This window comes from Rousettus aegyptiacus, unplaced genomic scaffold, assembly GCF_014176215.1.
Source record: "Rousettus aegyptiacus isolate mRouAeg1 unplaced genomic scaffold, mRouAeg1.p scaffold_m13_p_9, whole genome shotgun sequence".
Classification (NCBI taxonomy): Eukaryota; Metazoa; Chordata; class Mammalia; order Chiroptera; family Pteropodidae; genus Rousettus; species Rousettus aegyptiacus.
The window spans coordinates 59,225,597-59,238,695 of NW_023416312.1; the positions used below are offsets into that span (position 1 = coordinate 59,225,597).

General features: G+C 40.5%; 1 protein-coding gene across 4 annotated transcripts; it reads right to left on the bottom strand.

The window, feature by feature from the left end:
- Positions 1–5,839: 5,839 nt before the first annotated feature.
- Positions 5,840–10,384, bottom strand: ARMCX2 (armadillo repeat containing X-linked 2). 4 transcript variants are annotated; one of them, XM_016132199.2, is made up of 4 exons: positions 10,260–10,384; positions 8,967–9,030; positions 8,577–8,649; positions 5,840–8,214 (listed from the first exon to the last, which is right to left on the bottom strand). In XM_016132199.2, the coding sequence occupies exon 4, from the start codon at positions 8,084–8,086 to the stop codon at positions 6,257–6,259; it is 1,830 nt and encodes a 609-aa protein (XP_015987685.2). In that variant the 5' UTR covers positions 8,087–8,214; positions 8,577–8,649; positions 8,967–9,030; positions 10,260–10,384; the 3' UTR covers positions 5,840–6,256. The 4 variants fall into 4 exon arrangements, with proteins under 4 accessions (XP_015987685.2, XP_015987684.2, XP_015987688.2 ...); XM_016132198.2 differs by having other exon boundaries at positions 8,967–9,066; positions 10,260–10,371; XM_016132202.2 differs by lacking the exon at positions 8,577–8,649.
- Between the last annotated feature and the right edge of the window lie 2,715 nt (positions 10,385–13,099).

Sequence of the window (13,099 nt, forward strand, 5' to 3'; positions counted from 1 at the left end):
TCCTGACTAATAGATATGGTTTTGTAATGTATCTTACTATCTGGTAGAATTAGTCTACCCTCTTTATCCTTATTTTTTTAAAATCAATATAGCTTTTTGAATCTTAATACTTCCTTATAAATATTAGATATGCCAATCAAGCTTTGATGGATTTTTTTGATGTTAAGGCAATTTCACAGTCCACCATTGATCATAACATATTCTATATGTTTCTGAATTCTACTTGCTGGTAGTTTGTTTAAATTTTTCACATCTACCTTTATAAATAAGACTTATCTATAATTTTACTTTTTCATACTGACTTTCTTTTGCTTTTGATATAAAGGTTAGTACTAGTCTTATAAAATGCATTTAATAATATTACTTCTTTCTGTTCTCTGGAAGAGCTTGTATAAGACTGGAATTGTCTATTCAATCTGGGCCTGTTTGGGGGTGGGTAGAGGGACTTTTAAACTACTAATTTAATCTCCTCAGTGGTTATAGGACCCTTTGGGTTTTCTCGTCATTTTTTTAGTCTGTTTTCATAAGTTCTATTTTTCAAGGAATCCATCCATCTCATCCAAGTTTTCAAATTCATTGTTATAAAGTTAATCATAGTATTCTCTTATCTTTTAAAATCTTTCCTTATTCATTATTATGCCCTTTTGTTCATTGCTAATATTGTTTAGTTACACTTTTTCTTCTTGATTAATCTCACCAAAGGTTTGCTTTTTTTATGATACCATTTGAAGTACCAACTTTAGGCTTTGTTGATACTGTCTAATGTGTTTTTGCTTTCTATTTCATCTATTTCTGCTATTGTCTTTTTCATTCTTCTGTTTTTAGGTTTATTCTTTTGGTCTTTTTCTAAATTCTTAATTTGGATGCTCAGTTTATTAGGTTTTTTTGCCTTTTTCTAGTCTAACATAAGATTTTTAAAAACAACAGCTTTATTGAGAGATAATTTGTATACTAAACAATTCACCTACTTAAAATGTACAATTCAATATTTTTAGTATATTCAGTGTTGTGCAATCAATATCATGATTAATTTTAAAAAATTTCTATCACTCCCAAAATAAATATTGTATCCATTAGCTATCACTCTCCATTTCTCCTCCACTGCTTTTCCAGCCCTTGTCAATCATCATTCTACTTTCTGTCTCTATAGATTTTCCTATTCCTGACATATCACATAACATAAAAATTTAAGGCCATAAATTCCCCTTGAAATACTGTCTTTACTGCATCCCACAAATTTTGACCTTTAGTACTTTCATTATTATTCCATTCTCAATATTTTAAAATTTCCATTATGAGTTCTTTTTAAAGCTATGAATTATTTGAAAGCATGTTTCAAAATTTCCAAATACATGGGTTTTTAAAATGTTGCTAAATGCTTTCTGTCTTAAAATCTGTTTTGTCTCATATTATTTTGGCTATGTCAACTTCCTTTTCATTAATGCTTGCATGGTATATTTTTCTATCCTTTTACTTTCAAAGTATCTGCATGCTTATCTTTTAGCACGTACATAGCTGGAGTTTTAAAATCTGACAATATCTTTTAAATAGTAAGTTTAGCCCATTTTTACTTATTATTACTTCTACATTGAACTATGGGCATTCTATTTGTCTATTTTGTTTTGTTTTGTTTTTAGGCTCCACTTTTCTCATTTCTTCTCTTCTTTTGAATTAATTTTTTTAGTACATTTTTTTCTTTAATGTCTTAGACTTTATACAATTTATTATTTTAGTGGTCACTTTTAAAAATTTGTCATGCACATCTAACTTAAGTATAAAGCTAAGTGACATATAAATTATAGGGAGAGCCCCAATTGCAATTAATTCGGACTGATACAAACCTACATTCTTAGTCAGACAGACTCAGAATCTATAATTCTCCTTTTTTTTTTGTTCTGATAGTGCAATATCACTCTCAGATTTATAATGTTTTCATATTCCAAAGTGTGAATCTCAGTGAGAGCATGTGAGGCAAATTGTTATTTATTTTCCTTGTAAGTAGGGCATAGTGGGAATTGTCTTCAGAAGGCCCAGAAAGGCTCAGGATTTCCCAGATCACATATTTCGGTTACTAGTGTTCTGTTTTACTAAAGAAATCTGGTACAGTGGTGAATTCGAATTAAGTAATAGAAAAGGCCAATCTCTAAACTTATTCTTCAAGTTGTCTCAGTCTTAAAGACAGCTTTATGTGAGAGGAGATTCTTGCAGCAGGATTCCGTTAGTGGCTTTATTTTATCTTTTACATTGCATCGGATACTGCATAATTTAGTCTACCTATTGTTTTCACTGGAAGCCGTTCAGTGTCCTTAGAAACAAACATCTGATCCCACTTAATTCCTCTTCTCCATGAAATTGTTCTATGAAAACAACTCACTTGCCACTTAGAACTATTATAAGAGAGAAAGCACTCTCAGTTAATTGTAGGTTATTAGTTTTCAACCTCAGATTGTGGAAGGAAGTCTCATTTGCACTTTGCCCATATCGACCCAAATATCCCATGTTTTCTTGAGACTCTGTTGCTTACCATACCATTTCTGGTCTTCTTAGTCTCTATTCTTTTGCTTAAGCACAAAATGGAAATTTAAGGAATGATATTGTGACATATATTATAAATGGAAAAGTTGAATAACTTGGCCTGATAAAGGGTGGGAACAAGTACAGCTCCAGGTACTTCAAGAGCAAAAGTTTGTATTACTTCGTTTTTGTGCTCTACCACTAAAATGACAGCCCTGTGTTATGAGTCTTTGCATTTATCAGTTCATATTCTTTTTTTTTAAAGAACATGATCACTTTTTGATCCAATTGCTTACCAGGCCTATAATTTAAAGCAAGAAAGGCAGGAGTATTCACTGCAAACATGGTTGTGAGAACTGTTGCACTTCACCCATACCCTGGACACACAATTTAAAAGGTAAAAACTATAGTGTAGAATGTCTAAGGAATGTCTTAACGGTCACATTTCAGGAATAATAGAACACTATATAGCTGGCGTTTAATTCCTGGTGCCTATTGTTATTATTTTACTAAGTTAAATCTTTCCAAAGAACTACCCTTTTAAATCTTACCACATCTGGATTACTCTGTTGATCTTTTATATTTGATATAATTTAAGACACAGACTTTAAGAAATGAAATATTTACCTATTGTGTGATTCTAAGCTCATTCTTAAGGCCAGACTACACATCTATGAATGGGAACAGGCTTCCTCTGAAAGGGAAGGAAGTTTCTACTGCTAATCAGAGCAAAGGAAGCTGGTTGAATTACCCCAATAGCAATGATCAAGCCAAGAGATGCTGATGCATCCATCTTCAGTATATGAGCACATATACCACCTCTACCTCACTCAGAAGAAGACTTTACTCCTCCAGGATTGGTATCTTTATAGGTTCTCCTTCTTAAGTGTTCAAATAATCTTGTGTCTAGATTTACCCACGGTTACCTTGTTATTACAGAGATGATATTCTTTATTAAATGGCCATGGGCTTTATGTCATCTGGGCTACAGTGATCACAGTAAAACTGAGGAAGATCAAAATTATTAAAAGGAGAAAAAGAAAAAAAAAAAGAGCTTCACCTTCGTTATTATCACCATTGATCGCTTCAGAAAAATCCCTAATTTTACAAGCTGTCAAGCCTATGGTTATGGATGCAAGTTTTCCAAAATAGTAATTTTGCTAGAAAGCTCAAATTTTATTGTTGGTGACAAATATTGTCAGTTGTATTCCTTGAAGGCTCACCTCATTCATTTTCAAAATAATGTCTACCCAGTATCCAAGTCTGAAAAGCCATGGTTTTTCTGCTAGTCATTCTTTCAAATAAAAATAGTGTTCCACGGGGGAAAAAATCAGCTAATTCAGGGCAAAACTCAAGTGAAAGCAAATATTTTTCTTTGAGGCAACCATTGTATTAAGCTAGACAAATTAGTGTTTTGTGCATACTTCCTATTTTATCACACAGAATATTAAAGAAACATGCACTCAAGCATCAAGATTTAGTAAAATTCATAATTTTATTAAAAATGAGAACTCCATTAAGGACATTAGAAATGAAACTGAATGTAAAAATTGTTTTGAGTGCGTAGTTGTAAGTAAATCAGTCACTACAGTTTGGGGACACTGCCTTGATGTATGCTAGGGCACCAGCAGTTATACCCACCATTGCTTTTGTGCCATAGTGCAAATGTCAACCTAATGAAAATAGCAAATAACATTATTATTGCTTTGAAAAGAATTTTGACCTTACAGTTTCAGAAACCTGCAATGGTCTGTGGACTGCACATTGAGAGCCACTGATGTACAATATGATTCCAATTCTGTGTAAAAATACAAGATATTACATAATAAATATCTGAAAGAATTTTCACTCACTTTCAATTGCAGAAGGATTTTTTTTGATTGATGACACAGACTCTTACATGTGGTGAATATCCTTTCATGTCAATAATATAGAAGTACAACATAGGTTTAACAGTTACATAATATTTTACTATGTGTACATACCACTTATTTTTTAGCCAATTCTATTGTGTTAGACATTTTAGTAGCTCCTACTTTTTTCTCTCTTAGAAACAGTACTCAAATGAACATCCTTAGATATTTCTCCATGTACAATTATTTGATTATTTCTTTAAGAAAAAATCCTACAAGTGGAATGCCTGGCTAAAAAGCATATGTATTGTTAAAGCTTCTTAAGAAGATTATCAAATCACCTTCCAGATAAGTTGCACCAATATATAATACCAATCTGTCTCTTTTCTATGTACCCGCAACCCCAAAATCTCTATTTCTGTCCTTGCCACAGCCTAATATACACTTACACAAAACTGAGAATTTTGTAAGAGGTGGCATCAAAGTGAGCTGAGTTTGGAAAATCTCTGAGACCTTTTCTATTTTCTTCCTGCATTACTTTAGTGGGCCAGGGAGGAGAGGAAGATGCATTTGCTCATAAGTGAATGCAGAAGATGGGGATGGGGTTCCCATAAAGGTCTCACCACTGCTCATTTTCTAAAAGAAGGCAGTCCTAAAACTCTAACCTTAGGGAAAGAAAAACACTCTTTGTAACAAGAGTCATTCTATCTGTCACACTGCATTTTCTCATCATTAGAAATAGTAACGTACTTTGATATTACTTGCTCACCAGAACTGCCCAGGAAAGAGGGCTTTCTCTGTCAGGACCTGCATCAGATCATACAATCCTCCCTGTCTAATGACCAATAGCCAAATCAGGCAGCAGATATTGGTACTTTTCTTTAAAGAGTCTCTCATCACCATCATTCCCCAACAATTTCTATAGTCACCACCTTATTTCACTTTTCGTTTCACACTTGGTTCACCCCAAGTTACTAACAAGTGTTCTTGTTTCTGGTCTCCACACCTAACCCAGGCCCAGCTCCAATCCATTTTGTACATTGCCACCAGATTAGTTTCTCCTTTGTCAAAAATATCCAGTAATTCTCAGAATATGATGGGATATTTCAGTATCTCAGCTTGGGGTCAGGATCTTCCTGAAACTTTCCTCACTCTATGTTTCTACCTTTTGCTCTCATCACTCCTCTTCCTATGGTTTCTATTCCAAACTGGTTACCTTCCTATCACAGGAACAAACTTTCCACCTCTGTACCTTTCTTCAAGCCATTTCCCACTCTTGGAATGCCATTCTGCTTTCTCATGCTGTCCCCCAGGTCCCAGCTTAAGTGTGCCCTTCCTCTTTGAAGCTTTCTAGCAACTTCCACTTCATTTAACCAGGTAGAATGTATTTGACAATGGGCCTAAGCCCAGGTACTGTTGTGTTTATGTACCTTATCTCTCTGGCTAGATTTTAAATTCAAGCATGAGAACAGTTTTTTTTTTTGGTCAGTCAAAACATACAACTTTATTGATGATACACAAATGAAATCTTTGGTGGATAAATTCAAGTCAAAACAAATGACAGAAGTGTAGGCTATTCATGATGGATAGGTTCACTGTCAATTTACATAGAGGAACCAGTAAAAATATTTCCATTCAAGCAGCATGAGTAAAGTCACAAATGTTTTCAGTATGAGGACTATTTATTTTGGTATTCATAAAATGGTTCAGCTTAAAGCTGGGGACTGTCACAGATAACATCGCTCTGGATAATACATTATTCAAAACTGGCAGCTCAAAGGATCCCTTTACAATATGAGCAAGTGGAAAAGCAGTAACTTTCAATTTTCATTGCTCCCAGACTGCAAAACCAAGAAATTACTTCAAGTTGTTTGAGAGCACACAACCAATCAGAATTTGTCCACTAGCTTTATAACTTTCACTTTCACCAAGAGGTCATGGTGATCTGCTAAAGCTCGAATTTTCTTAACACACACTCCTGATGTAGTACATAGGTAAAAAAGGGAACCTTTATTGAATTCTCTGTAATTGAATACTTCTGCTCTGAGATTGTCATAGATGATCTCAAATAGAGTAAGTGCATTAATAAGAATTTCTGATTCCACATAAGAATTATAGAGGGAACTAAATGATGATGGCACTTGGGTACTGAGCAACTTTTTTAACATATCTGGATTTTCAGCAAAATTCGAAAGTATTTTCAAAATCTCAACTTTGATTTTTCCACCTCCTTGAGATAACAAACGGAAAAAGTTCGCAATAGAATTGACAAGCAGGTGCTGGTAGTCATTAGTAATAGTCATGTTTGTTAAAAATTTTAGTCCAACTACCTGTACTGCTGAGTTTAGGTTCGAGGCCATAATATCATCCATCACTTTATTCATATATACCTGAAGCCGGCCCTGATTTTCGTAGTTCTCACTCAGGTTATTCATGGCCATTAAGGCTTTTTCCTTAATGTGGGGATCGGTTTTGTTGATCATGTTTGCAATAATTGGGAGGCCTCCCAATTTGCGAATTGTGTCTTGGTTGCATGAATAATTGGCATTGTTGCTCAGAGTGAGCAAAGCTACCTGTTGGATGAAAGGATCATCTGATTTCTGAAGCAAAGCAAGGACTTTCCTTAGATCTCGGACACCCAGAATCTCATCAATTTCATAAGGAAAGGGGCGTTTCTGCATGGGAACAGGTCTCCTCCCTCTTCCTCTTTGCTGGGTCTCAGGCTCAGAGTCTGACTCTGACTCTGTGTCAGTCCACCCAGACTCCCCTTCTTCAGAATCAGGGACCTCTGCCAGGAAAACCTGTCCCCCATTAGCTGAGGCGGCAGCAGCTGCTGCAGCACCATCCCCAGGACGGAAGCCTAGCCCCAATTCATCTACATCAACCTTGTTGTTTTTCTTGCCCTTGCCCTTGCCTCCAGTCCGGGACCTGGTTCCACCCTTGGTTCCACCTTTAGGTACAGCTCCAGTTACTGACCCAGCCTTGGGTATAGCCCCAGTATGAGCTCCCAGGGTTGCTTTCTTGGCTGCTGCTGCTGTTTTAGGGGACCCTGAGGTCCCAGGAACTTCTGCAGCCCCAGTAGGTGCTACTGCCCCAGAAGGCATTGCTGCTCCAAAAGGCGCCCCCGTAGGTATTGCCGGTATGGGAGTCTCTGCCATCTCGGTAGGTGCTGCTGCCTCGGTAGGTACTGGCATCCCAGGGGGCACTGCTGGCACCCCAGGAGCTTCTGCTGTGCCAGGGGCTTCTGCCAATTTCGGAGCCTCTGCAGCCATGAGGGCCTCTGCCTCCCCGGGAGGTGGCGCCATTGTAGAAGTCACTTCTGCCTCAACTACTGATTCGGCCTTAGGCCCAACCCTGGCCCCTTCTGCCTCCTGGGCCTGTCTTCCTGCCCCACTCTGAGCCTCAGCACTGGATACAGGTGCGACCTCTGCCTCAGCTCCAGCCCCATCCAGGGCAGAGGCTTCATCCCGGGCCTTGTCCTCTGCCCTACTGCAGACTAGGGTTGGGGGACCAAATCCTGGCCCAAGGTTGATTGTGAATCCAGCCCTTAGTCCAGCTTTAGCCCTGGTTACAGTCCCAGTCAAAGCCCTGGTCTTGGACTTGGCCAATCTCTTCTTTGTCTGGTTTGTTCTCTTGGTGTATTTGTAGACACAGTACCAGGCACTTGCCCCAATCACTATCCCAGCAGCTACACAGCCAGCATCCCGAACTCGGCTCATGGTACAGCTGGAATAATTCTCTGATCCAGGTGTGGAGCTGGCTTGCTCAAGTGGGATGCATGCACGTCAGGGCAAGGGAGTTCAGCTCAGGCTCACAAGTTCTGCAGAGGCTGCAAGCCAAGCAGGACCTGGAGTAAAGGATAGAAATGAGGCTTAGAGCTCCATCATTTGTGTCTAACCAGGCCTACTTAGAAGCAAGTTTAGGGAGATAATCTTGATGAGTTGGTTAGTACCCAGACACAGGAGTGGAGGTCTGTGTTGCTGAATCAGGACCCTGGTTGTCCAGTGTTTTCCATGCCTTCACCTCTAGCCTGCCCTGCCCAATTTCAACATACACCAATTTGCTAGCACCTAAATGGGGGATGAGAGGCAGCACTGATGTCAGGAAAGCTGGTGGAGAGTAGTAAAGATGGCAGAGAGCCTGGATTTTGTTCTGATCCTCCCACCTCAACCCCAAGGGTCTCCAGATGGTGCTCATGCACATACCAACCTGCTGGGAGTAGGCTCAGTTTGCCCTTTTCCACCAGGCTTTTAGCTATTCAGGGCCAATAAGACAGACAGACCTGCAGAGAGATCCCAGAAAAGGCATTTTGGGTCCTTTGGTAGATGGATTCTACTTCCTTTCTTGATTTGAACCCCAGTAGGTCAAATTTCTCCCTCACAGTCCTTTTCTTTCCATCTGTATCCTATCCTACTGTAACCATTAATTAAGAAGGTGGAGCCACACCCCTTTCCCTGCACCAAAAGGCACGTGTCCAGGGCAAGCGTGTCTTGTAAAGAGGGAGATGGGGAAAGAGTAGCCTACAGTCCCAGACTCTGCTCTGGTTTTTGCCACACCCACAACAGGGGTTCCCAGACAGGCCCCCTCCCAAACACTGACCTCCAAGGTTTCAAGGCTGTTTTTCCCTCCTTTAGTTCAGTTTGGTCTTCATCCTAAGCACAGACTGAAGGGCGGAAATATAGACAGCAGACGTTGGAACCTGGTGGATGGAACAAACCCAGGACAAGCGTCCCAATAACTGCCTTTTAGCAGTCACATACCAGAATGACAAATGATTACACCTTTCAATTCCACCTCCCTTCCCACCTCAATTTGCCCCACTTCTGCGCAGACTCCATAGGCATTCTACCCCTCCTTCCCTCCGGCTGCACCCCCCCCCCACCCCAGTCCGCCATTTCTCCGGGACTCACAGCCACACCCCTTCTCCTGCACCGAAGCGGGAGGGGGCGGAGGAAGGGTGCAGTGGAAGCAGGATGGGACGTGGGACGAGGTATTACTGTCAAATAATTTAGTGGACCTTTTTATGAGCACTCGTCTTTCAGTCCCTAGCCCCCAGGCCTAGTATTAGCGTACTGAACAGGAGCCCCAATGTCTGCCGTTTCGGTTTGAGGGTCGTGATTTTCCACTGTTTCTCTGTTCTGGGCGCCGCCTCCTCCCTCTCCCTCCCCCGCCCCCGCCCAAATCGCCTGTTAACGCCATTTCTACTGCCAGCGTACCCAAACTCTTTTTCCAGGACTGAAAAAATGGGGGTGAAGGGCTGTATGGGCCGAAGGTGTCTGGAAATCAGCCTGGAAGTTAGCATGGTGGTTTAACAACATTCTTTCAGGATCCTCCCTCCTGTGAAGCCCAGCCAGCGCAAAACCCGCCATCTCCTCTACAGAGGTTGGCGCACCCATTTCCCAGCACCCTCAAAGGGCAGGAGGCCGGCCAGGGGGGAGGGGAGTGTGCAGGAATGGTGGTCCCGGGGAGGTATATGCAAAGTGAAGGTGGAAGTAAACCGCCCGGATTGTTTTCAAATTGCGTGCTGCTACGGTCACCCTTTCCCAACCTCCCCAGTGTCCTTATATTCGCTGCCACGTTTATTTCTCTTCCCTCCTCCTCTAAAAACAGGACGAGATGTGGAGTGCGGGGCCGGAGTGTCAAAAACAAAACCAGAAAAATACTGGGTGAAAGAGGAAGTAAGCGATTCTCTGCAAGTATATCAGAATATTTAGGTCCCCTCTTCCCCTCTCCCATCGCCCACCAAAATTAGCTGCGACTGAACGCGGGAGTCTGGAAAGCGAGCTAGGAGCGGGCAAGGCGGTGGGGCCCGCGGCCTCACCGGCCTCAGACTTCCGCATAACGGGGCTACCTTTTTCAAGGGTGCCAGGCCATGCCCACCCTCACACCCACCTGCCCGGATCTGGGGGAATTTTCTCCTCTGCCTTCTCCTCGCCTGGGTTAAACGCACGGCTGTGTGTAGCGCAATAGAGTTGGTACCCAGAGGAGGACGGAGGATGGCGGTCAAGGCTTTAAGTACCTTTGCCCACGTCAGCTCTTGGTCACGTGAGGGCCCATCGCCAGTAAGCTTCGGTCCTCAATTTCCACTCCCACCAAGGGCATGAGCCCTGTCCTTTATCCCCACTCTCTCTTCACCCTGCTACATCAGGTCCTGTCACTCATTTTTGTCTTTGTAGTCCTGGAGGCCAAAAGTAGCTCCATATCCATGTGTCAGAATTTGCTTTTCTCTGGTTATGGTGAAGGGGGATACATCTTCTTGGGTTATTGACAATTTTTACCTTTTATTTTGATTTTTTTTATTGTTGTTGGGGAATTGTCTCATCCTCTCCTGGGCAACTGGACACTCTCCTCTTGCTCCACTTCCAATCCCTGATGCACTAGTGCCCATCATTTCCCTTTCAGTTGGGCCCCTGCTCCCGTACTGGTAAGGGGCAGAGTGTCAGAAAGGAGACAAGAGGTGGGTGTGGGGTCTGTACTTCTGTAACACTCCTCTGTTTTATATTTAAAGCTATCACCACCCTTTATTGTTATAGTTAGAAAATGCAACAAAATGAGTTTAGTGTGGGAAGTAGCAATAAAAAAGAGCAGGTGTGTTTTATAAAAAAGATTTTCCACTAATATTGGAAGGCACCATTAATTTTGTTTAACTTTTACCACATAGAAATGAATCCTATTGGCCATGTAGGAAGTAGTTTTCAAGACATGCTGAAGTTTTTGAACATCTAAAAATGGATTTTTTTTCCCCAACAAGATAAGCATGTTTCCATATGATCTGGAAATTGGTCCATGGAGATATGTTCAGTTGCCCCATTTTATTTATTTTGGCCAAATAATATCCTATTTTTTCTTCTTTTGGGACAGCTTCTAAGTTAGACAAATAAATGATCCTGTCTTGTTCTGTTAGAGAAACACATTTATTTTAATGTTCCTAAACCATTGTTAACTGCTGTGTGAACCTCCTGTAATTTGATGGCTGTAACCATGACAGTTTTGAACACTTGCCCCTGGATTAAGTTCCAGTTTTGTGATTCAGCTCTGGGCAAAAGGAAGAGCTGTCAGCCTAGGGAAATGACAGATGTGAAGGATGCAGAGATGGTCAAATCCCCCTGTCTGTCAAGGGTGTGGGGAAGGTGCTGCCCCTTTACCCCTCCCATATGCCAGAGCCTCTCATCCCCTACAGTCAGGCACCTGACTGTTGCTCACTGCAAAGGTATACATGGACAAGTGACCAAGGTAGTAAATGCCACCTTTATTCAGGTGACCAATCTAAGTAAATGTCTTTTGCTTCTTTCCTCCCTCTCTTCCCGGAATTCCCACAGAGGTAACTCAAGTATGCGTAGGAAGGATTGCAGCTGTGGGTTTCCATGAAGCCTGCAGAAATGATTGCTGGGGGAAGCACCCAGCTCTGCCTGCTCTGCCCTCATGCACTGTGCCTCAGATAACATCGCTCGTAACACTGTCTGCTGCTACTACCTGGCCTGAGAGGTGCAGCCTCTTCTCACCTCTGACTTCCTTACTTCGGGACACCTAGGGAACACTTGGCTTTCCTGCAGGGTTGTGGGCTGCAGCCCACGTCCACTTTGGTGCCCCCTCAGTCAAAGTATGCCCCAGTCCAAGGCACTCTCCCAACCGAACATACTGATAAAACTAGAGTAGGCGTTCTTGGCCACATTCTACTCAAGTTGTGTGTGTGTGTGTGTGTGTGTGTGTGTGTAGTTAAGAGCATTTTATTTCTGGAAATAGAGGTAATTGAACTTATCAGTTTCTCAAGGGGTCTGTGACCCCCTCCCTTATACAATGAGAACCAATACAATAGCCTAGAGAGTCTATGTTATATATAATAGTTCAGATTCGGAATCTCTTGGCGTTTTCTTTGATAATAATAGTAATATATATTAGTGGTTAAAATAGTCAAAACAATAAGGAAATACATAAAGTATACAGGGAAAGAGTTCTTTAATATCTTCCCCACTCTCAGCCACTACTAATAATTTCCACTTTTCTTTATATGCACATATTAATTAGTAAGTGCATTTGTGCTTATTAACCAGGTTCCAAATTGAGTAACAGTAAAGTAATAAGTATTTCAAATTTGTATTGTAATTGCAGAAAATCTGCAAATCAATTTGAGGAATATTGACATCGTAACATTGAAATTTCCCTTTCAGGAATAAGGAATATCTTCACTTTGCTCAGATTTATTTTTGTGTTCATTAATCAAATTTCATAAGTTTCTTCAGTTAAGTAATTCCTATTGTTAGATTTCTCCTAGGTATTTAGTAGTCTTCATTGCTGAAATGTTATTCCTTTCTCCAATTACAATTTCTGATAATTTTTTGTTTAAGGAAAATGTTCTACTATTATATATTTATTGTGTACCTGTCAATTTTTGTAATCTGTCTTATTGATTCCAATAATTTTCAGGTGATACCTTTGATTTTTGAGGTATGTATATATAACCATCTGCAAATTATGATTTATTTTTCATTTCTTCCTTTCCAATATTTATATATTTTTTTCTTTCCTTTTTTGTATGTGCTACATTGACTGGAACCTCTAGAACTATGTTAAGTAATGGTGGTGCTTTAGCGCCTCCTTATCTTGTTCTTAAAGAAAGTTGGAATTCCTCTTTTATTTCATCATTTAGTGTAAATTTTGCTGTTTTTGATATATCCTTTCCTTTTATCAAGGGTTACCAAGACTATAGAAATTATGACTTGCCTCCACTCACT

Excerpts from the sequence above, each read along its gene's own strand:
- ARMCX2 (XM_016132202.2), bottom strand. The coding sequence starts at position 8,086 with ATGAGCCGAGTTCGGGATGCTGGCTGTGTAGCTGCTGGGATAGTGATT.